Source organism: Montipora foliosa, chromosome 12 (genome assembly GCF_036669935.1).
Source record: "Montipora foliosa isolate CH-2021 chromosome 12, ASM3666993v2, whole genome shotgun sequence".
In the NCBI taxonomy this organism is placed as follows: Eukaryota; Metazoa; Cnidaria; class Anthozoa; order Scleractinia; family Acroporidae; genus Montipora; species Montipora foliosa.
This window is the reverse complement of record NC_090880.1, coordinates 33,788,552-33,815,269: the sequence shown is the minus strand read 5'-3', so window position 1 is coordinate 33,815,269 and position 26,718 is coordinate 33,788,552. Positions and strand designations below refer to the sequence as shown.

Here is a 26,718-nt window from a genome sequence, read left to right as displayed (position 1 = left end):
TTGAACTTAAAGAATTCATGGTGAGAATATCACACTACCACTAATAATCTGTGCTTACTTCAAGTGCATATTACATAAGAAAGTGAGCAAAAAAACTACATTCCACGATTTTTTTTCAGTCCTTCAAAACTTTAAAAATCCGAAATACAAAAAGTGAACTTTTAAAGCTCCAATTTAGTACCGAAAATAAAGACATCTTTTTTTTCTTGTGACCTCCGTATTCTGTCACTACTTGTATTAAAAAAGTGACAAAATCTTAAAATACAAAAGCTTTAAATGCCGATTAATAAATTTTCAATACCTAAAACTTAAAGCAAGAGCTTGTCGTTTCGCTTTTAAGAAATGGTATGTACCTACCTAGTCGTTTCGACAATTTGTTTCCGTAGCTATGGAATGAAATGTGTTCAACTAGACTGTATTTACTCCAAATTAATAATCTTCCAAACTTAGGAGTGACCAAACATTTTCAGATCTATAGAAAATCTACTTTGCACAATTTTCCAAAACCTTGGACAATGCAGAGGATGATTACAACGTTTATGGATTTTCTTCCGCACTTCTTTCAGAATGGTGATCCTCTGCGCCACCCTTGTCAGCGTCAACAACCGGAAAACGTTGCCGACCGCTTTTGGCCTCAATTCTCGCGAAGCACTCTTTGGATACAACTTCCCACATGATCATTATACACTTGGGTGGTAAACTACCGGAACTTGTTGTCATCCTAGGGGCCTCCCGTGGGGGTTGTCGCACCCGTTCGGCTGATAACACGCAGACATCCTTTGTTCCTAGCCCCTCTGGTCTAAGACCCTTACCGGTACTTATGACGTAATTTTGTTCGGTGCCACACGGACCGGGCCCGTGGATCAAAGTGAGGGTACGTGTTTCATCATAGGAATGAAACCACGTAACTAAATGGCCTGTGAAAGCATCAAATATCAGGACGTGACCACTCGCGGTTCCCACCCAGAGGGTGTCTTGCGTGGGCTCCACGCACGTGATACAAGCCAAAGCATTGGTGTTGTCTTCGAGAAAAATTTCAGTGGACGTATCATACAGGGTGCGCAAAATGGACGCACAATCTACGCTGTAGTGTTTCTTAATACCAGTGACATCCCATTTGCCGAGTACCGACCTGTAAGAACAAATTGAACATCTATAGTTAACTAGACGAACGGCAAGAGAAACACCTCGAAAGAAATAAAGGCTTTGCACAGGGGGTCATCAGAGTTCGGGCATTTGTAGTTTTTTGGCAAAAAAAAGTAGATGGAGATAATGAAAACTACCAGTACCAGGCAAACATATGTTAATAATCGGTCAATAGCCTCTTTCCGAGTTGCTGCACGCCTCAGTTTCAAAGCGAGACCTGGTGCACAACCATTCAAATGGAAATGAGTTGCGTATTCTTATGCAAATCAAACTCATTTCCCTTACAATAGTTGAGCGCCAAGACTCACTTCGAAACCGAGACAAACAGCAACTCGGAAATGGTCCATTTGCACAGCAACCCGCCCTTAAAGAACCCCAGCGGTACAACAGACTGCTGTGGAATACAAAAATACATATTACTTAATGTGGGTTGTTGAAAATCTCTTTACGAAAGTTCTTCGACTCACTTAACTGGCGGGAATTACGTGGGAATTAAATTGCACATTGCAAGTCATCCCTCCCTTGTCATTAATACAGAGAGTTGGGTAGTGATCACTGCCAAGTAAAACTTAAACGGCCTACGTCACGTTATTTTAGGGTGTTTAAATCTCGAAAATGAAATTCCTTTACTGATAAAATTATCGTGACATCACAAACAAGATGATTCTGAGTAAAAACGACCTTTTATCCTGGCGATTTGCCATAAACTTGAAAAACGTCGGGCCGACTTTTTTCAAGAATACCCAAATGCAGTCTGTTTCAATCTTGTCCATTTGTGTCCATCCATGTTTATCTTTTATGTTGTTCAACAGTTAAGTGGTTATTGCAATGTTTCATTCTCCATTTTGGGCATTTTGGGTGTAACGAAATTAAATCATTTTGCGTGACGTAGCCCCTTGAACAGTGCACTGCTGTAGTGAATCACACTTCAAGATTCGCCATAACAGACCCTCATCATTTCGTTTTGTGAGGGCAAGTGACCAAGAATGCTACTGAATTATGGATATAGTAAACTGGCAACAAAAAGCTATTTCTTACGAGAAAGTCCTGCCCAAATTATCTTGAATGGCGAATGCAGAAGCTATTCCTTTTATTCCTATTTCAGTACAGGTTTAATTGCACGCAACTCCTTGGAAAAACTGTAAACTAAAGATTCAATTTTTTTTCCCCAAATCTCTCTCAGTTTACAACCACCTTTTCCGGAAGTTCTTTGAACTCCCTATGAATCAACGAAACAACACCACTTTTCACATTGGCTACGTACCAGTCAATTGAAAGCTTTAACACCCCTCAGGAATTCCAGGGAGTTGCCGGGAATTGAAAAATCTTTCTCCCCGGGGTATGGAATGTGAGCAATACCGATTACAGGTTTACGAACGCTTGCTGAAGTAGAAGCCAAGTTGTAGAAGGTAACATCGAGTTACAATCTTTTGTAAGGTAAGAAGTGTAGATTATTGTCTGGCTAGCTGAAGAGAAACTTAAGTTCAAACCTGTGTTATCTAGCTCAGTGAACTCAGTCGAGTATAAAAGCAATAAAAAGGTGCAAAAAGCTGATACGATTTAATGCCTCGGTAGGGAGGGCTATCACCTGAAATCCAGTCATGGGTATCGAAAAAGCCTTTTAGCTCATGATTTTCCCAAAGGAGATGATAAAGGTTCATTTTTACCGGTACAACACTTTTCCTGTGAATGAACTGTATTGGGTACGTAATGATTGAAAAAAATTATCATGAATTCTAATATTTCACCTGCAAACAGACAACACGCTTTGCTGGTCGAAGGATGCCTTAAGCAGCGAGATCTGAGTTTGAGGATTGTCTTCCATTCCCTCGGGGCCCGCGTACCACATGGCATCTACCTCAAACGCTCCCACTTCGCCCGGTTTAGTTAAATACCGGTAAATGTACCGACTGGCGGACACCCAAAGTTTATCCTGGACAACAATCATTGAAAGAATACGATGACGACCAACAGCGAAAAAGCGAAAATTTTCTTTCTATCGCTTTTCTTCATTTCCGACTTGAGAATGCAGCGAACTGTGCCGTTGTTAAGACCAACGAAGATGTACTCGTCATTGGACGTGACACACGTCAATTGCTCACTGAAGGGAATGGTCGTCACAAACTTATATAAACGACACTGACTAGAAACTGAATACACAAAAATCAAGTCGAATGCGCCACGGACGCCGATTAGCATGTGTGCTGCTACGCAATGCATACCCTGGATCTGAAAAAAGCACTTCTGTTCTTGGTACGTGTCGATGGAAAAGGAAAACTGCAAGTCAAGTGAGCGACCATCGTAGATATAAATCTTGTTCCCATCATAACCATCGCACGCTATCCACAGGTCGCACGAATCTGGCGCGACACATACATGTCGCACTGATGCATCCTTAGGAGGAATCGGCTGTTTGGCGAGTAAACATTGAAAAGCTGGCTGACGGACTTGTTCCGCTACCTGACTGGTCGTCGGTCTCACCGTCGGTCTGGACGACCAGCAAAGAAGCATGAGCTCAGTGAGAGTCGGGAGACCGAACATGGCCACCGGAACTTGATCCCACTTCGGACGCTCACCTCTGATCACAGCTGCGTTGATTTTGGGCGGGGAATCGTATTCTTGGAATGGTTCCAAACGCGTGATGAGCTTGTATAACAGAATTCCATACGAATACACATCAACTTTTGGAGTGTATTCTTCCTTGTTGGCGCATTCCAGCATCTCAGGTGCGTGAATACCTGGTGTTCCTGTGACGGAAACGAGCCCAGTGGACGTCGCAAAGTTGGCTGTGCCGAAGTCGATGAGTTTCACATGCAAGTCATCAAGCTCGTTCAGTGACCAAACAAGCACGTTTTCAGGTTTTAAGTCGCGATAGATAACCCCCAAAACGTGAAGAAATCTTAACGCTTCCGCAACTTGATAGGCAACACGGAACAACACGATACGATTAATAGAAATGGATCTTTGAAGAATGTCAGTGAGCGCGCCGCGCTCTGCGAGTTCAAGCACTAGACACAAAGGACGTAGAGTTACACCAACAACGCTGATGAGATAAGGGTGATGTCTCACACGGCGTAACACGTTTAACTCCTTACGGACTTCCCGGTAGTGTCTTATGGGGTCTATCGCATCACTGGTGAAAATCTTGATGGCTACTGCTTGTCCCCTGCATTGACCGCGAAAAACCTTCAAGAAATAACAAATAATACACTTTATTATCCAGGCACTCCCATCGGAGTTTTTCAGGATTAATTCAGCTACAATGCTGTGTTTACTGAAGTAAGGGAAGTGACTAGGCCTATAGTTTATCATTCTTATCTGCGAGACTGGAGAGTCTAACCATTTGAAGATGTGATTGCCAAGGCAACACTCTCTCCTTAGTTATTTAAAGACCTCGCGCGTTGTTCTGCTCGAAGATCTTCACTCAACGACCTCTCTCTCAGCACGGAAGTGACGTTTTGTAAGACGGGATCTACGGGTATCGTCCTTCTCAACTCTTTTTTTTTTTTGGTACCTCCGGCAGGGGTTTAATCTGGTGCCAAAACAAAGTCGAAAGCTTTGGAGTGCAGGGATGGTTCAGTGGTGAGAGCACTCGCCTCCCACCAATGTGGCCCGGGTTCGATTCCCAGACTCAGCGTCATATGTGGGTTGAGTTTGTTGGTTCTCTACTCTGCAGCAAGAGGTTTTTCTCCGGGTATTCCGGTTTTCCCCTCTCCTCAAAAACCAACATTTGACTTGATTTGCGTTCATTGTTGATTTCAGTTTCCAGTGTCACCAATTAATGCTCCAGCGCTAGAACGACAAGACACTTATACACTTCAATTAAGTTCCTTTCTTTTCCAATGACTAGCTAAAAAGGGAACTCAGTGTGATTTACTCATATCGAGAAGTTTTTGGCATTGATTTATTGCATTGATTTATGAATATTTAAAAGAGAGGACAAATAATTGCTTGCGGCGAGGCGCACTCTAAATACCAGTGTCCCAGAAATTCTTCTTTGTATTCAATACAAAACGGCAAATTACCTTTCCGTATCCACCACTGCCCAAAATGTTGGCTTCGGTTTCCTCGTACGAGATTTGGTCATGTGACAACAACAAATCCACATCCACGTCATGTAACATTATATCAGGTGCCACTCGATGCAAATTGACCTGCAGACGCGGATGCTTTGGACAGCAAATCGTGTCTGTTTTGGAACTCTGCTGTTGGCAATCAGCGAATGGGAACTTGTGAGGCTCAAGACCTAAACGCTCACACACCACGCAAGGAATCAGCTGCCTGACAATGGGTTCATAACCGTCGGTTGTGGACAGCTCTTGGAACCACTCGCGAATGATCGTGTCGATATGATCAACCACATAGCTGAGTACCCTTCGGCCTTGCTGGCATGGACTCACTTCAGTGATTACCAAATGTCTTTCAGGATCTTGCGGATCGGGAGCACTGCTGAGAAGGAGAAACAAGCGAGGATGCCGTAGGCATACTCCAGACTTCCAGCAGTGAAGAAAACGTTTGTCGATCAAAGAAGCAAGATCTGTAGGCAGCTGAGGCAATTTTTCGATTGGGAAGTCCCCAATAAAGGAGCAATGAGGGAGATGAGGAGAGCATTCATTGCATTCGCCGCCAAGTTCACATGCCGGTGTTGCCGACGTTGAGCTCTTCGGTATTTCCATAGGTTGGTCACATTGGCAGCTTACACTTGGCGTATCTTTCGGCCCTGAAGGCTCTTGATGCCCAGCATCCGTCGAGTCCAATGTATGGCTGACATCTTATGTGGAATAAAACAAAAAAGTGCATAAACCTGTTCACATGACCATCAACTTTACTGCATATCTCAACAATAGACCCTTTGTAATGCTATCAGTGGAGTTTACGATCGTAGTCTTCTTATATCATTGGTTGGTTTCCTGGGGCAAAGAAGTATCTGAATGTTCCCACCTTCGGCTGCCTTTTGTCTCAGTTCTACTAATGTCACCGAATTTTAAGACTTGGTAGAAGCACACCGTCTTTTGCCTTGTTTCACCGCCGGCGACAACGGCAGAACGAGAACGCAGTCTAAACTAAAAAAGCACATAATCGGTATGGTTTATTGGAAATTCATCTCGTTCACCATAGCAAACTTTATTAACCTCCAAAATAAATGTACAAGCGTAACCTCTATCTGTACTCTTTACCAGGTAAAATGGAGGCGACCAGGTCTCGCGGGATCTGGGTGCGGGATTCAGGGGCGTGAAAAGGTCAAAGAGACTGAGGCCTCTTCTTACACCTATTCAAGAATCCTGAGGGCTAAGAATGGGGAGGACATATTGCCTCAGCCATTGCCGGTCATTTACTGCCAAAATAAGACACTAAAGCCATCACAATAAATTCAAAATTATTATGGTGTACCTGTTTCGTTTTCCTTTTGATTTTGAGGCAGCTGTTCCTTTTCCATGTTTTCATCGGTTTCACCACTTCTCGTTCCCTGTTCTTCAAGGTTAGGAAAACCATCAAAACTAGTTTCTTTCACCGACGAAACGCTCTCTGACGATGAAAAATCTAATGTGTTATCGTAGCTGGTAGACCTGTCTGTATCTGTTGTTTCAGCATCTGAATGGGATCGCTCAAACCGAGGAAAAAAATCATCTTCACGATGGTCCGGAGATGGAGTTATTCCGCCTCCTCCAAGGGGCACTGCGGGTAACCCCTCTTTACTTTCGTGTGGAAGTGAATCAGTAGTGGATTCTGACGTGGTAGGATTTTGCAGATTCACAAAATCATGACTTTTCCTTAGTCTTTGTGATGTGCCCTCATGGTCCGAATGGGTTAGCAGTAATTCGTTTTCAGCAGCTCCACCATCTCTTAAGTTTGTACATGGACTGCCCAGTCCCTCAGTAACAACAGATAAGTCCTGCAAGTCCGCCTTTTTTATTGTAGAGAGAAGCTCCTCTGACTCGTTTCCAGGGAACGATGTCTCTTGTTCAATACCGAATCTTCTGGGCACGGGAGATGCCGTTGCATTAGAGCTGTCTTCTTCTTTTGTATCCGATGGATCGAACAACAACGAAGAAATCAGATCGTCCCTTTCAAATCTCCGTGACACGTCCTGCAAAGCTGAGTCGCTGCAAGGAGTTAAACATTCTAAGTCAGCAACTCGGTGTTCCCGCTGAGTTCCAGGGTCAGTACTGTGCTTAAATACTCCTTTGTTGCTCCATGAATTATCCTTTGAAAGGCGAGAAGATGCGGGAAACGTGGCGTTTAAAGTATGGTTTAAACTCCCGCGAGCATCATCGTCATCGTCCGAGCTGTACTCATATCCCGAATCACTGCGAGAGGCTCTATCTTCAGCATCAGATATACCAAAGAATCTGCCGTTGATGTAAGCTCCTCGTCGGGGAATACCGTAATATCGAAAGCCTTGAAACTCGGCGGAAGAGTCGAAGATATTCTCAAATGAGCCACTCACTGAAGCCTCTGTGGTTCTCAGCATCTCACAGCTGCCTTCTACGAAACCACCAGCGGACAAATCATCAAAGACAAGTGGGCATCGACAACAGAATGGATCAAGTTGAAACGGACTTGTGGATTCATTCCTTGTGACGTTCTCTCCGCCCAATAACATATCCTTCATGTAGAACAGCAAGCGTGAGATCAGGCGACTCCAGAAACCATTTGGAATGCAAGGAAAAGAATGGATGCGCTTGATGGTGATAAAGGGAAGGTCCTTATTGGTGGCTGCTTGCGGTTTCTCAGCCGGAAGCTTGGAAGGGATCAATACGCGCTTGTCGTCCAAAGAACAAGCTATCTGGAAACGATTCAGGAGTCGGATAAACTGGGGCGAGTTACGATGAGGGAACCGGTCTTCTCTCAGCAACAAAGGAAGTTTAGATAGATCTAGGATGCCATTAACAATATACGGATTGACTTCCCGCAAAGTTACAATGCGTGCCATCAACTCGCAAAGCCACTTGGGATCGAGGAAGTAGAGATCTCGAAGATCTTGGTTTGGGTCATCATAGTGCAAACACAATGCCTGCAAGGTGCCCAACAAAATACATTTATGAGTCGCCGAGATTATGAAAGCTTTCAAGAAACTAATAATTAGTTGAGTTAATTAAGGGTCGCACACCGGGCAAATTGACCGGCTGTGCACACTTTCTTGTCATGACTTTGCCCAGCAGTTCTCATCCTTTCTGCTTACTGAATCATATCAAAACAATAAAAGAACCCTTTTGCCAAACGATGATGACCTACTGAGCAATATCGTAATGAAACTCTTGCGAACGATACCGTTTCTACGCTTGACGTTGTGTGGGCGGGACCTAAATACTGGCGACTTGGGCGGTAAAAAACCTGGTCGGAGAGGAGGTTTACTACTCCCAGGAGTAGCCGCATTTCAACCGAAAAGGGTTGGGAATGTACTCTGTTGGAAATCACAACCGTACGAACAAAACGTCGTCACTAGTGCTAGACCTACCTCTCTCGTGCATAAACTGAGTAACGTCTATCAGGTCGTTTGCATCCTCAATATCTATGGGATCATTCTTGATAATGTCGAGAACTAACGCCTCAAATTCGGTCTTGTGCATGATAGGTGATCTTCCGATCTTATGCAGCTCCTGCCGCTTGGCCAGAATGGCGTCTGCTACCAACCGGAAACTATGTGGGATCTTTTCACCCATGACCGACACCTGCCCCAAACCAGTCTTTTTGAGAGCGGAAGCAGCATCGTAGATAGTTGTGCGAAGGTCATCAATACCTGCCACAAAAAAAAACACATGAAGATTTAAGAAACACTGCAAATAAAACGCCTCTTTGTTTCATCGTGGAGCGGTTAAGAGCGAGTGCGAAGGTAGCTCCATCCATCATAACGTCTAGAGTTCCCTGGGGCCTGTTTCTCGAAAGACCTGAAACCTTTCGGACCTTTTTCGGGTGTAACAATTCCCCCGTATCTTACGCACACGGAGGTTATAAGTCGTCAAACTAAACAGTCATTTTTCTTTTTGCTAATGAAAACATGTTAGAAGATCGGCTTTCTAAAACAAGCGGTTGGCAGTTTCACAAATGGCTTTTAAGGCCCGAATAGTTATTAGGACTTTCGAGGAACGGGCCCCTCGGCCGATAAGGGTTCCTTTACAACTAGACTGCAGGGGTTGTTCATGATGTTTCTCGCGTAACAAAATGGACGACTTAGCAGACGATCTCCGTTCAGACCTTTTGTTCAGTTATAAGAACGACGACCGCACTTCTCTCACTCGCAACGCAGCACACTGCTTTATTCCGTTAAAGTACAATGTAAGATACAAGACCTCTCCAAACTCATCCGATCACAGATTTCACATGTAAGGATGATCCTAACATTAGGAACATTTTAAATAAGTCGCTTTCTCGTGTTGAAATACAACAATACATCAATAGAAGAGAATAGCGACTGGTGATGGGAAGAGAAGGACGAGTGGGTGAAGCAGTTCCTCCAGACAAATGGCCCCAGTTGTTCAAAAGGTGGATAAAAACGCTATCCACCGGATAAATAACTATCCATTGGATAGCACAATAATTGATTTCGCTATGACTTATCCACTGGATAGTGATTTATCCGGTTGATACCGCTATCCATCGTTTGAACTGGGGACTGGCTTTCCTTAACGAAGGACGTCCACAGCAGAGGCCCAGAGCAGAATTGTTGCTTTACTGTAAACACATCTCGAGCAGTACAAATCTACAAGAGAGGTTTTTCAGCATAATGCAAAGGGGATCTTCTGGGACATCTTTCGAAAAGAGGAATTGCGAAAAATGTCTGTAGACTTCCCTTGACCATGCAGTTATCTAACACAAGTGAGGATTATTAAGGTTTCCATAAATTATGTTGTTTTATTAAAAACTGAACTACGGATATCAGATGTCCAGCATTTTCACTGGCTCGTCGGACACAGGCTATCATTTCATACACCTGCTGCACCAAATATGGTCAGGGAACGCGTCAGCAATAAAGCGAGCTGAAAACATTTTTGCAGCTCTGAGAAAAAAGGGCCGACAAAAGCCAAATAAAACCAATATGGAAGAGTTGTTGATCCTGGAGTTTTTAAAAACAAAATTATTCTACTCGGGCTTGCTGGATATAAAATGACTATACCTAAATATCCAGCGCACCCTCGTAGAATAATTGTTAAATGTCCTTTTTTATCTTACCTTCTCTGTTATCCAATGCACAGCTAACCACCTTGATGTAAACAGAATTTATTTGACCCTTTTTATACTTTGGCAAGTCAACTAGCTCCTTCACCAACTGTTGCATGCGCTCTGGAAAGCCAGGTTCCTTGTTTCTGCGAACCTTATCTAGATGTGTTCCAACAATGATTAGGCTTGTGTTGGATGTTGTGGCAAATATGGTGTCAAGCCAGCTTTTTAACATTTCGATTCCACTTTCACCTTGCAAAATTAAGAAAAGAATAAAAATATAAAGTGTAAAAACTTAAGCAAGCTTCCCTGATAGCAGAGGTCCCTTTTCTTTTGCATTCACTAATCTGACGAGTACGGGAAAACAGACCTCTGCCATGGACGGTCGAAACTCCCTGCCCAGAGCATACGCGGAGGTTACTTAGCGATTGAATTCTCGCATGATACTACATGCTGTGTGGACTCACTTAACAACAGTGGAATTACTGTAAAGGAATGTGCGGGACACAGCGGGCTCAAGTCACAGTCAGCAAACATATCATGAGGGACATCATGAGGCATGCGATTCAAGGTTGTGGACGAGTTTCGACCCATTCTCTACTTTCTCAAATTCAAAAAATACCAGAACACCTCTTTAATTAACCCAAAGAAAAAAATTGCACAGGCATTGTTTTCGACTTCTCATGGGACATCTTCATGTCAACCGGGAAACTGCAAAGAATGATTATAATGCAATATTTTGGGAGGTAAAAGAGGTGTATTATAGGATTTGAGAAAGTAGAGAATGGAAATTTGGCAGAGGTTTCTTTTCCCGTAATTGTCAGCTCAGCGAACACAAAAGAAAAGATACTGGTACCTTTACTAGCAAGGAAAAAGCAAGCTAGAGGTACTCTAACGTTCTTGGCTATATGAGTCCTCGATGAAATTAACCTTTATGATTTTTGCAGATGATACAATTCAAAAGACCCCCACCCTGCAAGCAGAACCTTTCTTTTGCTTGCTCGATTTTGGCGTTCTCGAGAAAGGCTCTGCAGGAATCGAGTAACATCTTCATTGAATATGCGCTGCATGTTGCCAGGATACAGTCTCAAACCCAAGCCTAATATGACAGATCTCGCCGCCATCTTGGTTTTTCATGGTACAGCGGGCTCAATTACAACCATCGGTTTTGTCACTAAAGGGACGCTCGCACTGGAATAACCGGTTTGACGAGAGAAAACAAGATTGACTAGTCCAGAAGCTCGGGCTGCGGCGGCTTCAAAGAGTTGACGCGATTCGGGCAGAGCCTACTTTTCTCCTCCTCAATAAAGAGAAAGACAAAAGGAGGCTCTGCTTGCAGGGTGAAGACCCCGAACAATTGCAATTCTTTCTTCTTTGTTATGTTTAATTCAATCTATAGTTAGCTCCGTTTTTTCATTTCTTCTTTACTCTTGTTGTTGTTGTATTGTAATTGAATAAGTGTGAATAAATGAACTTGAACGAAAGTTGGAAAGTGCTGTAATTACAAATGGTCTAGTTATGATACCACTGCCAGCCTTCACTCTCTTCTCAACACTCTACACTGTGACGGGAAAAGATCAAGTCAATTCTTACATCTAGAATATTAAATGACTTATGCTGTATTTGCTAGATTTATTTTCTGTTTCTAGAGAAAGAGCAGGGCATCACTATGGAACGGCTCACCCTGCAATTCATGTACAATGAATTTTATGAAAATGAACAGTTATGGTCCCACACGGCATTCTTCTGAAACTGTATTTTTACAGTTAGTACCAAGTACTGATTTTATTGAGGTACAGCTGTTGCGTGATTACTAAAGGTTTTACAGTGTTTAAATTCTGTCTGTTAGTCTGGGTGTGCATCTGATAGCTTGGGTGTGCGTAAGTTTTTGTGTGAGCACTATAATGTATAAACCAAAGGCCCCATCTCACAACTTGTATTAATTAAAATTCCATGGGATGTTAAACAAGCTTAAGACACTTACCAAGGAGAGCTCAGGGCATTGAGTTCACATGGGTGATGATAATTAAATATAATGAACTAAATAGTCTCTATTGTTTTTTTAGAATCTTTATTGGATGGAAAAAACATTAAATATGTTAGATTTATGGTCTACATGCCTTGGGATTAATAAGACTTCTGTTTTTGGTATTTCTTTCTCAGAGAAATTCGTGTCATCTTACCTTCCTCCAAATTCCATACCAACAGGTAGAGAGCCAGTGTTGACAGGAAACACTGATGTGTGGCGTAGAAGTCTTCTTGTCCACCAAAGTCCCAGACTTGGAAGGTGTACTCTGGGTAATTGGAGAACAATCCAAATGCATTACGATTGTAACGAAAGTCATCGATGTCAATCCCTACGGAAAAAAAAAATATTGAAAATGAAAACAATGTGGTACCAGAAAATTGACTTGCCATGCAAAATTAATAAGCCATTTCCCAGTTCATGTCTGCCTCCTCTTTAAAGGGAATCTAGTAGTGCTAAGTTTTTCTTTACAAAATTAGTGTTCATTCGTAGGTAAAGTAGAACTAATTACCATCACAAAAAACTTCTCACCAAGACTCGCTTTGAAGAGGAGGCAGACATGAACCTCAGAAATGGCCTATTATTACACAAAGATATTAGCATTACACATATTTTTTCTCAAAAGGTACAGGGTGAAAATAACTGTCTCTGCTTTTCACCTCACTTCAGAGAAAATTGAATGCAAAGATCAGTGAAAAATTCTGATGGAAAGCATGCCTGCAGGCCACTGCGACCATATCTGGGGTGTTAAAGCGTTGTTTACATGAGCAACTTTTATGCAATAATTTTTATTATTTGCTCATGCAGACGAGGAAAATTGACCAATTTTTATGTGACAAACATATTTGCCAAGAAGCTTGCATGTTAGCCTTTATGTGACAAATAAACGTTTTCATAAAATGACAACTTTTATCTGTCAAAAATTGCTTGTGTAGACAACTCCTCACATGGAATATGGCAAATACTTGTGACAGCAAGCAATCTCCCACTGCACTGACACTGCGCACATGATAAAAACAAGGCGGCCTAAATAATTTACATGAAATCTGCAGGGTTTTGTCAAGGTCTTGTGCAATGAAGGAAAAAAAAAATGTCGCCATTTTTTAATCTGGTTTCAAAAATCATTAATAATTCATGAGCCTAACAGCCTATCAAAGCACCGCATTATAATGGAAATTAAAATTGCAGAGCTGCTTATTTAATGACATGGAAATTAGTCTGTTAACACATCATCATCCTTTGGCCACCCTGCTGGATGGAAGGCTTACAGCAATCTCTTTTCATACAGCTTGATCAAACATAGGCACTCCTGGCTGAAGCTTTAATATCCATCCCTGAATCTCTTAAAAATGGCTATCCAGAATCTCAATTTAACAGAATGTCATCAACAATTCAGAAAGGATGACAGAGAGGAAGGGATGGCATAACCACACTTTCAGTATCAATACGATAAGTGGCCTGCGAACTGAAAAAGCTTTAAGACCTTTGAGGAGAATGGTATGAAGGGCAGATTGTGGATTATTTGGGTAAACTATAGATACAGGTTATTGTTCGGTAAATCTTTCAGATAGTATGTGCTGTGCGCTGGCCATAAATTCTACAGTATGAGTCCCACTTCCCAAAAAGTATTTAAGGCTGTTGTTGTTTGCTGTTCAAGCGCCTATCACCTCAAAACTCTTTTCCACTATATTTATTTTCCGAAATTGTCCTAAATACATTGTGTTGTTTTTAGAACATTTTGATTGAAATTACACTAATTCATTGGCTTTGAAAGAAGGGTAAAATGGTCATGAATACTTTGATCAACAACCATACAGTGAAGGGAATTGGTTCAATACCGGGTTGACATCGCAAACTGCTTTGCATTGAGATATTTTTTTGAAAACAGCGATGGAAATTAATTTGGGGGGGAGGGGGGGGAATGTACTGTACATTGCGCATCTTTCCCAATGCCTTGACCTCATTGCTATTATTACTTAATACTCTTAGGAGAGGCCAATTGAGAAAACAAAAAAACAACTGAGTTTAGGAAATGTACTGATTAATACTCTCAGCTGACAGTACCATTTGTTGGGCTATTGGTATTGTAGGTGTAGTCTCTCATTAGGCGATGCATCAATGTTGTCTTTCCTTGCTCGGCTCTTCCAACCAGCATAAGCTTTACTGTGTAATAACCCTGACAGGTTCGCAGACTGTTCCGAAGGTACATGATTGTTTTAACACCATCCTGCTTTATTCTGTCAGGAGGATCTGTCAACTTAACAAAACAAAGAAAAAATTAAAATCTCGTTATTGACGACCAAGAGCATGAAGCTGGGTGTGATTTAACAAAAGGCTATTTCCACTTGCAGAGGCCTTAGTTGTTAATGATGTTGTTACTGTGTTTGACAAATATACGCTGATGTTGTTGTTATCTTTCCATAATTATGGTTTTCTGTCCATTATGCCTTGAATAGTGGATTAAATTTTCTTGGAGTCTCAATTAAACATTACTCCTTCAGGCCACACATGCACACATCAGTTAATTGGCTTTCCTAATTGAGAAATCCACTTGCAAAACCAAACAACCACCTTTCATTTCTTTACCTCAACATACAGAAAACATAGTTCTCTTAAAAACTTGATGAGTAGGCTCATAAAATTACACATGAAGATAATAAATTATTATTATTATTATTATAATGACAGTACCAACCTGATCCAGATGCTCTAATTTCAGGGAACGGATATTTCTTAGCCTGCCCATCTGATTTGGAAGTTGCGTTAATCTAGGATTTGCAGACAGATCCAAAAACTCAAGAGTAATTATCTCACATACACACAGTGGCACCTCATACAAATTATTTTTCGCCAACTGCAGAAGTGTCAATTTTGCCTGGGCCATGCACATTGGTAAAGTCTGTAACGAATTATCACTTAAGTACAGTGATCTGATGGAAGGGCTCCAGTTACACCTCCCGGGGAGTTCCATAATCTTGTTTCCTGAGAGCTTGAGATCACGCAGGGTTGGCATCTCCAATAAACACACTGAAACTGACTTCAATTGATTATTTCTCAAATCTAAAACACAAAGTTTCTCCAAGTTGTGAATGTTAGAAGGAACTCTTGTGAGTAAGTTTGAAGATAAATTAAGTTTTTCCACCCAAGTAAGATTTTCAAGCCAGACAGGATCAATTTCACCCAAAGCGAGCTTTGCCCATTCAATCTCTTTTTTCTCCTTTCTGCACTTTGTGTTGCTCAAAAGAATTCCAACAGCATCCATTTTCCTTTGTTTTAAAGCTAATCCAATTGGCACAGCAATGATAAAGTTCTTTTCATCAGAACTAAAATACCTACACAAAATAAAATTGAAAAAAAAATAAAAATAAAACTCCAAACACCATGATCTTAATTTTGCAAATTACTTTTTTGACCTTGAAAATAACGGTACACATACTCACTTACAATTCAAGAGTTTGATAAAGAAAAACAAACACAGCATTTATTAACAGAGGATGCATATTATTTACTCCTTTAAAATAATGTAGTCAGCATCTACATGTATCTTGGGACAAGCACATTGAGAATGTTGCCAAAAGAGTTAGTTCAGGAATAGGACCCTTAAGGTGAATTCAGGAGTTTGTTGAGAGAGGCACTCTAGTTTCAATATATAATGCTTCAATCCAACCACACTTTAATTACTGTAGTGAGGTATGGGATACCCTGAGGAAGGGGCTCTCTAACAGGCTCTTGAAACTCCAGAATAGATCAGTTTGACTGATAATGAAGCTATCCAACGATACTCCTGTCACCAAGGCTTTAGGTCTCTTACATGAAGGCTGGGAAAATCTAGAAACTCAATGGGCTAAGGCAAAGGAAAAGCAAATGTATAAAGTAGTCAATGGGTTGGCTCCTCAATGCCTTACTGATCTTTTGATAAGTAAGAATAATACATGTACATCACACTTTATTAAAAACTGAACTACGGATATCAGAATTCCAGCATTTTCATTGGCTTTCGTTTTGGACCGGAATTGACCAAGGCAGAAATCGATGCTTCATTCGACAGTACATGGAAGAGTTGTTGATCCTGGACTTTTTAATAAAACAATTATTCTACTTGGGCTTGCTTGGTATAAAATGATTACAATTATCTATCATATCTATCATTTCATATCCTTCATGCCCTCATAGAATAAATGTTAAATAACCTTAGGGGATCCTCCTCCTCACTGCAGTTACCGCTATCCAAAATTGAATGTCTAAAAAACACATTTTTGCTATACTGGAGTAAAATTTTGGAACTGGCTTCCTGCTACACTTCGTGAATCTGAAACCCTTCCAATCTTTAATAACAAAATTAATGTGCACAGTTTTAGCTGACTTTTGCTCATCTCCTGCCTTGGAGAAAGTAAAGATAGATGTATCATGTTTAGTGAATAGAATTATTACCTGGTAGTTTATAGTACGTGTAAGTATAAGAAATTTTAATTAGCAAACTGTAAATAACTTTTTATTGTAAATAGTCATTAGATTTGCTCATTTTATCATAACCACACGCCCCTTATGGAAGTCAACTTTTAGGGATAATTATTAACAGGACAAGCTTGTAAAAATAAGATTTGGCTCACTACACAATACTGTTATGGTACGGTATATTATTATAGTGCCATGGTAGATGTCTTAGGTAAATAGCCCCCTGAAAAGACAAGTGGTTGCTACACAGTAAAATACAAAACCCAGAAAGACTGAAGAGGGGGATGGAGAAACATTGGCTTTGAGGCTGACATGTTCATCATTTTCAAGTTCCCTTACAACTTCCTTTTCACCGCAAGTTTTAGCGTGTACTCTCAGCGTCTGACAGCTTTCCACGACAAAAGTTCACTGAACTGAAGCCCTGTCCGCTGGAGTTAGTATCTGGATGGGAGACCTCAAAAAATATGACTTGCTGTCAGCACAGGTGACCCAAACACATAATTTGAATGCTCAGTCAACATAACAGTTTGTAGGGTTTATATGGGAAACATCGGCTAATAGATTATTCTTTTGTTATCAATCTTCATGTGAGAGAGGACAGAAGGCCAAATCAAGCCAATTTTTGGGATTAAATTGTTCTTGATCACAGAGCTCGAGTGATCACTGGCTTCAGAGGTTGCGAGTTTCCAGCATTGTCTTCTTTTAATGAAGAGGCTCTGTCAGGGTAAATTCCGACAAGGACATGGCCTAAAAAGTAGCGTCAGCACTTGAAGTGAAATCGGGACAAACAACATCCTTTCTTTAAATTTCCAACAGCAACGGTCACAGCAATGTGAAACACTGACAAAACACCGGTCGGGACAAGAGACCGTTTAAAATACAGACAAGCGACGCGGGACCCCCCACCTCAAATTATGTGTTTGGGTCACCTGTGCTGACAGCAAGTCATATATTTTGAGGTCTCCCATCCTGATACTAACTCCGCTGGACAGGGCTTCAGTTCAGTAAACGTTTGTCGTGGAAAGCTGTCAGATGCTGAGAGTACCCCTCAAATCGACACAAGGACACAAGATGAAGTTCAAGTAATTTTATTTTATTTGTCTTCCTCGCTGTAAACTAGGATTAACCAATTTTTTTCTGCAATTCAAGTTTCCCATGTATAAACTCTACAAACTGTTACGTTGACTGAGCATTTAAATTATGTGTTTGGGTCCCCCGTGCTGTCAGAAACGTAAGGGCGAAAATTCTATTTAAACGCTAAAAAATGCAAACTGAGCAAGGTGCAGATTTTGTTAGCCCGCTTTATTTTTATGCAAAAAAAATATTGATGCAAAAGTAAATAAATATCAATAAACAGTTTTTAAGAGGAGCAGACGGGAGTTTTTAGGAAGTGTCGATCGAGAATAATTAAAAATATTTTGCCATCAGCAACAAAATTTGAGACATGAAAACAACGTAAATTTTGCACAGTGAATAGATAAAAAAGTTACCATCAGAGAAAAACATTTTGGGCGATTGTTGCCACGTTCAATATTTCTATTGTACTTTTGGCTGCACAAGTGACAATGAATTCAGCAATCGCATGTAATCAAGTTACCTCGCAAAACACGGGATACATCTGTGTCAAAATGATGACAAAAAAAAACAGGATTTTTGTTTTAGTTAGCTTTTTTCCCTTTCAAGTGTTATTAAGTTAGACAAGAAACGTGCAAATTCAATACAAAGATCACATTATTGTCCAACTCTTGAGATTGACCATTGTTTCTGCAAAGTCAAAAATTCGCTCTCCTAGACAAGGATATTTACATGTATATCACCAGGTAATTCCATCGTTTTGGAATCAGAAGCTGCTTTATTATTCATCACCGTCACAAATTCCTGCCGATTTTGGGGCTCACGTTTCCAACAGACCTGTTTATTTTCACGATTTATGCACATGCTGAAGGCCTATTAATATGCTACCACAGACTTACACTCTTACATTCTTACACTCTAAGAACCCTGTGACACAGTGAGTAGTGCACTACGACAAAAATAGTTTCTAGTTTACACTCAAAATCACATAGGAAAGGTTATCTTGTTCTCCATGCCAACTGATATGGCTTGGTTTGCTTTGCGACTCGCTATTCCATTGCTCTAAGAGAGACAAAACCTCTGGCATATAGGGTATACTGTAGCTCCCCCATCATTTCTGCCAATTTTTAATGAGGTGCTTAGTTGATTTAGCTCTTTGTTCCTCTACAAACTTGCGACCATTTTGCAAAATTGACAAGTGTCAAAACTTCAGTCAAGAGGTAACAGTTTAGAAGACCCCTGAAAGCCAAGTTAGAGTTAATCCTTCGCAGGCAATGCAAATTGCTTCTGAGGAAAAAGCATTTCAAATTCAGTTTGTTAGGGCAAATTGCTCAGAAGTCTGCCATTAGATCTCCCCTTGGTGGTTAAACTGCCAAAACCCCTTGGTGGTTAAATTGGCGAAATTAGTCGCCACTTTTCTACCAGGATAAAGGAACACACAGAAAGCGATAAAAACTCGTATATTTTAAGCATTTCAACACATCTCCTTTATGTAAGAACAAATACTCCCCTTCATGCTTTAGTATTCTGGATTCTGCCAGCAACTCAATTGATTTAAAACTCAAAGAAGCTTTTTATATAAATAAGATCAAACCGGAACTTAACAAACAATTGCAGCATTACAACACTTTTCTCACGTTTTAGTTTACACCTTGATGTTTGGTGTCACGCTGTAAATAGTACCCGCTTCTGTATTACATCATGTTGTAATAATTTTTTCATCTACCCGTAGACTTTAGAACTGTTCACACTTAGGAACTCATTAAACTGATGATGGCATAAGCATGCCGAAACATGTCTTTTAAAAAAGGTGTCTGTTTCCTTCAGTAATAATAAACTTAATTTGATACAAGCTCATTGCAATGCTTCCATCACCTACTGATACAGCTCCCAAGGTTCTTTAGAAACAAAAGTTTGCTATTTGAAACCATACTGGCCAAGTTCCTTACAATCTTTTTAAATCTTCACCCAAGATTACCAGCAACCACTACGCCAGTGAATTGTCAGTAGTCTACATTCTTTCCTTAACGGGACTCATAAACAAGAATCACACTCCGGTTTGAGCAACATACATAGATATCAGCATAATTATACATACAGTCATGAACATGTACGTGAGTACCTTGTCCTCTCAATTGAGCCATGTATCAGACTGAGTTCATCCTGAGGTAATTCTGACATAGCTTTTTGCTCCTCCTCTTTGTTCACTTCTAAGCTGATCAAGTATTTCAGAAGTCCCCTTTTGTCATGTTTAGCTGCGTAACAGGTTAACAACAGTGCAGCTGCTTCAAAGAAATCAAACCTTAAGGCTTCAAGGATACAGTTTCTGAGTTGAAAAGTGTGCCTTCCTCCTGTGATAATTAATGAGCAGATGGCTTCCATGTGTCCACCTCTTGATGCTTCTAGAAGAGCTTCCCTGAAGCATGATGGTATTACATCTGTCAGACTGATTGATGACAAGATGTCCCTCAAGCCTGGGTTATTTTCTCTTGCTGCTTTCTTGACCTCTATTAATTACATAATAATATTATTTTATTTTTATCCATCTCTCAATTGTGATTGGGTAAATAACAATGCGATTAATTCATGTTTCTGGCAAATTATACCAGTCTTTAACAGGGTTCTCCCTAGTTTTCAGCACAACAGGTAAGGGAGTCACCTTTTCAAACCGGCAAAGCATTTGGTTAATGTTGGACATTCTGCAAAGGATAAGCGACTTCTGAGCATTTGCAGGCGGTAATAGGTGCTCTTACAAGTGGTAAATTTTACCGGTTACTGCCAGATAGGGAGAACCCTGTCTTATTATCATACTTAAAAGATATTAGTAACTCTTTAAGTCTCAACATGTCACAGTATTGTAGCTGCAGTGCTTACATGTAGATGGTTTCAACACATTTCTCCGATGTTATATTCATGACTCGAATGTTGGATTTCTCATTCCCTTTTACATGTAGTTACATGCAACATTTGTACATTTAGCCATTACAATGTATGCCTCAAGAAGTTGGCTGCAACCGTGCGTTACTCAACACAACTGAACGGAACAGAATGGAATATACCGGAATAAACCAGAATAAACCGGAATATGCCGGAATGAGGCGGAATGAGCATGACACCGGAATGAGATAAAATGAACAAGAATGGTGCCGCAATATACCGAAATGAGCTGGAATGACACTGGAATGACACTGGAATGAGGCAGAATGACACACAAATAAAGCGGAATGAGAATGAATGAATAAATGAATGAATGAATGAGAGGAAGCGACGGTAGGCTGAGTTTCAGTGAGAAAGATAGAGGGAACATCTGGAAAGAGCACATGGAAAGAATTATGAATGAAGAGAATGAGTGGGATCAGAATGTGGGAGCGGACTTGGTGAAAGGGCCAGAGAGGGTTAGTCGCGAAGAAGTGGTAAAGGCGATGGGGGAAATTAAAGCAGGAAAGGCTGCTGGATCCTCGGAGGTAAGGGTCCAAATGATAGCGGCGAGTGGGGAGATCGGGATTGGTGTGATGGTAGAGCTGTGTCAGGATGTGTTGGAAGGAAGAGGAATGCCAGATGAGTGGGCGCTGAGTGTTGTGGTACTGATTTTAAAGGGGAACAGGAGATGCAATGAATTGTGGGGCATATAGGGGGGTGAAGTTGCTAGAGCATGCAATGAAGATTGTAGAAAAGGTGCTAGAGAGGAGATTGTGGCATATGGTGAAAGCGGACGAGATGCAATTCGGTTTTATGCCAGGCAAAGGAACAATAGATGCAGTGTTCATTTTGAGGAGGTTACAAGAGGAGTACTTAGACAAGGAGAAGAAGTTGTATCTGTGCTTCGTTAACCTGGAGAAGGCATTTGACAAGGTCCCAAGAAATGTATTGGAGTGGGCAATGAGGAAGAGAGGTATACCAGAGGCAATGGTGAGAGCAGTGATGAGTTTGTATGAAGGTGCAAAGACAAGAGTCAGAATTGGGCTAGAGTTGTCCGAGGAGTTTGAGGTAAAAGTTGGTGTACACCAGGGATCTGTGTTGTTGCTGTTGGTTTTTGCGATCGTGGTTGACATGGTTACGGAGAGTGTGAGAAATGGTTTGATGAGTGCTATGTTGTATGTAGATGACTTGGTTTTGATGAGTGAGACAATGGAGGGACTGAGGGACCGGAGAAGTTCTGGAAATGGAAGGAGGCATTCGAGAGCAAGGGGCTGAAGGTGAACCGCGGGAAGACAAAAGTGGTAATGAGTCGGGCAGAAGGTGAAGTGTCTGTGAGTAAGGTAGATCCATGTGGTATTTGTGGGAAGCAAGTAATGGCAAATTCTTTTCAGTGTTGTGTGTGAAATGTGCGAAATGGATCCATGGAAGATGCGCGAAAGTAAAGAGGGTGGCCTCGAGGTTGGGGAGAGGTTTTGTGTGTGGAAGATGCAAGGAGCAAGCTGATGGATTAGTGGAACCCGTGGAGGAGTTCTGTGAAGAGGTGGAAATGGTGAGAGGTTTCTGTTATTTGGGGGATAGGGTGAATGCAAGTGGTGGCTGCGAGGCAGCTGTGACAGCAAGAGCAAGAATTGGCTGGGTGAGGTTCAGAGAATGTGAAGAGTTGCTGAACTCAAAAAGGTTCTCGCTGAATAAACTGGAATATGCTGGAAAAAGGCGGAAGGACTTTGGAATATGACACCAGAATGAGACGGAATAAACAAGAATGGTACCCGAATATACCGGAATGAGGCAGAATGACAACAGAATAAGGCAGAATAAACCAGAAGGACACCAGAATCAAGCTGATCAGCGTGGACCGGAATGACAAGGAACAAAAAGTAATTTTTATCATTCTAGACTGTTAACGAATAAGTACATGTTGCAGAATAGAGAGACTGACAGAAAAAAAAACAGTTTACATTAAAGGGGAAGTAACAAGGCTTGGAATGAGTCACAATATGTTCCGACTCACAATTCTTCATGTAAATATATTATCAACGATCAATCTTTTTTCTGTGCTTCTGACTTCTTTCTTCAAACAAGTAAACACTGCGTTCAAGTTCGATGGCATTATTGCCAACAATCGGGAAGAGAAAAAGTGTCTTCCAGTCGTTTGCTCAAATCTATTTCCGTGTATCTCCATCATGTGTGGGTCATGGGAAGCAGGCAAGCAGCAACGGTAATTAGTTTGTAGTTCGCTGAACTTGATTGTGATTGGTCAATACACAATTGACCTGTCAGAATGAAATTAAAATGTTCACAGGTTTTCTGACTCGCACAGTGAAAGACGCCTCCAAGATCCATACACAAAAACAATTAGAATAACATTCTGTTTCTCTTGCTACTGTAATCTTCTAGTGATCGAAGTGTTCCAAATGTTACAAAAGGCAAAAACACATGCAATTTCCACAGGGAATCAAGTGACAAAACAAAAGCTGACTGAAACAACCAAAAATCGGTCGATGCTAACTAAAACACCAAATTTGAGGATTTTCAGGTTCATTCCAGTATATTCCGCTTTATTTGGGTGTCATATTCCGGTGTCATTCTGGCTCGTTCCGGTATATTCTGGTACCATTCTTGTTCATTTCGTTTCATTCCGGTGTTATTCAGCCTCATTCCGGCATATTCTGGTTTATTCTGCATATACTATGATTATAAAGTTATTACTTCAGTGCTTCTGACAGGGTGCATGGGTGCGGGACTGCACAATTCAATCAAACCCGCACAATAACACACAATTTCGAAAAATCCACAAAATCCTGCACAATACTGAGTGATCATGATTTGCTTAGAGTTTTTACAACTACTGTACATGTTTAACTGTTCTATTTCATTGGCATTTTCCCCTGGCGTTTCTGCAATGCCCAAAACACAAAAAGTTCTTCAATTTTAGGCAGTGCCACATTGTTTAGGCTCTTAAATTCAACCTTTACAAGGAAAATAAGCTATGTAAATCATGATGTACATGTATGTTAATTCCTACTGAAGGAATTTCACAATGATACAAACGTGAAAATGTATGAAACAATTGATGTGACATAACCCTAAACAAATAAACGTTCACACCATAACAATTGGCACGAGACTCAGTGTATAGGTAATGTATTCCTTAAGAAACAAGGTTTTTTTTAGACAATCAGGATAAAAAATGGCGTTTAAAAAAACAAACAAACGACGTTTTGACCGCACATCGGTCAAGCCTATCTTGTTTAAAGAAAAGCATTGTGAAATCCTGCACAATTTTAATAAGTTCATTCCCACACAATTTTAATTTATTTTCCGTACCCTGTCAGAAGCCCTGCTACTTGCACCACATCACTGTACCTTCAGTCTTGAGGATTCTAGCTGACTTTTTGCACCTGTTTATCACAGCAGTATCGTATGGGGTCTTGTCAAACTCATCTTTGCTAGTTATGTCAGCTTTGTGCCTTAAAAGTTCAATCACACAATCTGTGTTATCCATGGAAGCAGCAATATGTAGGGGTGTATAGAATCCATTGGCTTTAGCATTAACATTGGCACCGTACAGAAGCAAAAGCCTGACAACATTGGTTTGACCATGGTTAGTGGCAGAGTGAAGAGGAGTGTGACCTAGGAAACCAAGACGCTCTTCCAATCTGTTTACATCTTCAATACCTTGGAGGTAAGATCGGATTGCAGTAACATCCCCCCGTCGACACAATTCATGCAGATAGCCAGTTGGAGATGTTGGGCTTGATGCCATGCTGCTAAGATGTCTCTTTAATTAAAAAAATAAAAACTATTTGTTACTTTTTTCATTAATGTGTTGAAATGATGAGATCAAATACTGTAAAACAAGACTAACCTTCAAGTGAAGCTATGATCTTCGCAGTTATGAATGCAATTTTCGCAATTGCGTAGAGAAGCCTGAAAAATGCAGGACTTCAACGGGGTTTGAACCCGTGACCTCGCAATACCGGTGCAACACTGTAACCAACAGAGCTATGAAGCCACTGACGTTGGGAGCTGGTCATTTGTGGGTTTTAATGTTCCCGTGAGGAATGAATCAATGAATCAATGATATATCAAATGGATCATATAATTATGAACTGCGGATATGAAATCAAGTGAAGCTATGATCATAACTGCGAAGATCATAGCTCCACTTGATTTCACATCCCAAGGCTTGAAATTACGACTCACTGGTCGCCAATGCAACCAAAAACTGAGTGCTGGCAACTAGATTTTCAGAACTGGTCGCCAGCTGGCGAATCACGTTTTGTCTGATAACCCAGGATAAACAATAGACAGCTTTTGTACTTGAATCATTTATATGATGAAATCATTCGAAACTGGTAGCTAGAACATGACTCACCTTTCTTTCCCCACTAAAATAATGTATTCATACTACAAGAAAATCGGTTTCTCACATTGTTAATTAATAGCACAAAATGTACTTCGATACTTCAGTCACCGCATTTACTAGGCGCCATATTGTTTCAGCCGCTTCATGGGATTGTGGGTGCACTTAAACACCTTATGCTTCTTGCCGGTTAGTTACGTGAATTTTTGCGCTCGGAAGACGAAGATTCAGCAAGAAGGTTAATTGAAAATTTAAATGCATCATCAGTTGCGAGTGCTGAAAACTTAGATTTAGCCAAATTACCGAAGGACCTCCTCGGAACTAGCTTGATATTGATAATATATTGATAATGAGTTCGAAACTTGTATGGAACCTTCACAAGGCAACCTGTACCCTTAACGTAAAGTGGGTTGGAGAACTTATCCCCTCTGTTAGAAAGCGAACACCTGGAAAATTGACTGCACAAGGTGATTAATAAATGGAGATAAATATCGGTAGAAAAGTATGTTAAGAAACCAACTTCCTCTGATTCTAGAGGCTATTGAAACCATATACGAGCGGCTCTTTTTATTTTATCCCAGTCGGAGACTGGTACAACCATTGAGGTTGTGTGGGAGCCTAGGCTGAGCAATTGTAGTATTGCGTTTACTCGCGATAAAGGTAAGTTGCTTGCCACGCAAGCTGTAGGAGAATGAAGAGGTGAAAAGCAAGGATAAAGGACCGTTGCACCTGTATCGCAAGGTCACGAGTTCAAACCGCGTTGAAGTCCTGAATTTTTCAGGCTTCTCTATGCAATTGCAAAAATTGCATTCATAACTGCGAAGATCATTGCTTCACTTGATTTCATATCCGCAGTTCATATATGATCCATTTCAGATATCATTTCATCATTGATTCATTCCTCACGGGAACATTAGAACCCACAAATGACCAGCTCCCAACGTCAGTGGATTCATAGCTCTGTTGGTTAGAGTGTCGCACTGGTATCACGAGGTCACGGGTTCAAACCCCGTTGAAGTCCTGAATTTTTCAGGCTTCTCTACACGATTGCAAAAATTGCGTTCATAACTGCGAAAATCATAGCTTCACTTGATTTCATATCCACAGTTCATATATGATCCATTTCACATATCATTTCATCAAGACTAACCTTGGTAAAAACAAGAAAATTTAACCCCAACAACTTGTAGTTAAACCAGATTTCAACTTTAGTAGACAAAAATGCAAACGTACTGTGTTTCAATGCAAATTAATGTTAATTTGATTTATGATTATGAGTATTTCATAACTAATTAAAAGTTAATGCAACTTATTAAATTTTCAACGTTACTAGCTTCCTAATTGGCTCCCTGAATCTTGGTTATCAGCTCATAATACCGTATTGACCTGGGCCGGGTTCCTGAAAGGTGTAATAACTCTATTCCAGGGATCCATAAATGTGCCTTATTCCAGGCACATTTATCCTTGGAATAGGGTTATTACGCCTTTCAGGAACTGGCCCCTGATATAAAAGTGTCCAAGAATTCAGAATTTAATGAAAATCTATTAAAACAATTATTCCATTCACGCTTGT

At 40.8% G+C, this 26,718-nt stretch overlaps 1 protein-coding gene across 1 annotated transcript; it reads right to left on the bottom strand.

Moving 5' to 3' along the window:
- Window positions 1-405: 405 nt before the first annotated feature.
- On the bottom strand, window positions 406-24,816 carry LOC137981129 (leucine-rich repeat serine/threonine-protein kinase 2-like). The gene is given in 13 exon segments (XM_068828474.1): window positions 406-1,132; window positions 2,895-3,126; window positions 3,129-4,332; window positions 5,172-5,917; window positions 6,538-8,161; window positions 8,583-8,887; window positions 10,318-10,557; window positions 12,489-12,662; window positions 14,396-14,588; window positions 15,027-15,663; window positions 19,983-20,367; window positions 24,146-24,560; window positions 24,760-24,816. Coding segments are annotated over 13 exon segments (6,807 nt in total). The 3' UTR covers window positions 406-537.
- Between the last annotated feature and the right edge of the window lie 1,902 nt (window positions 24,817-26,718).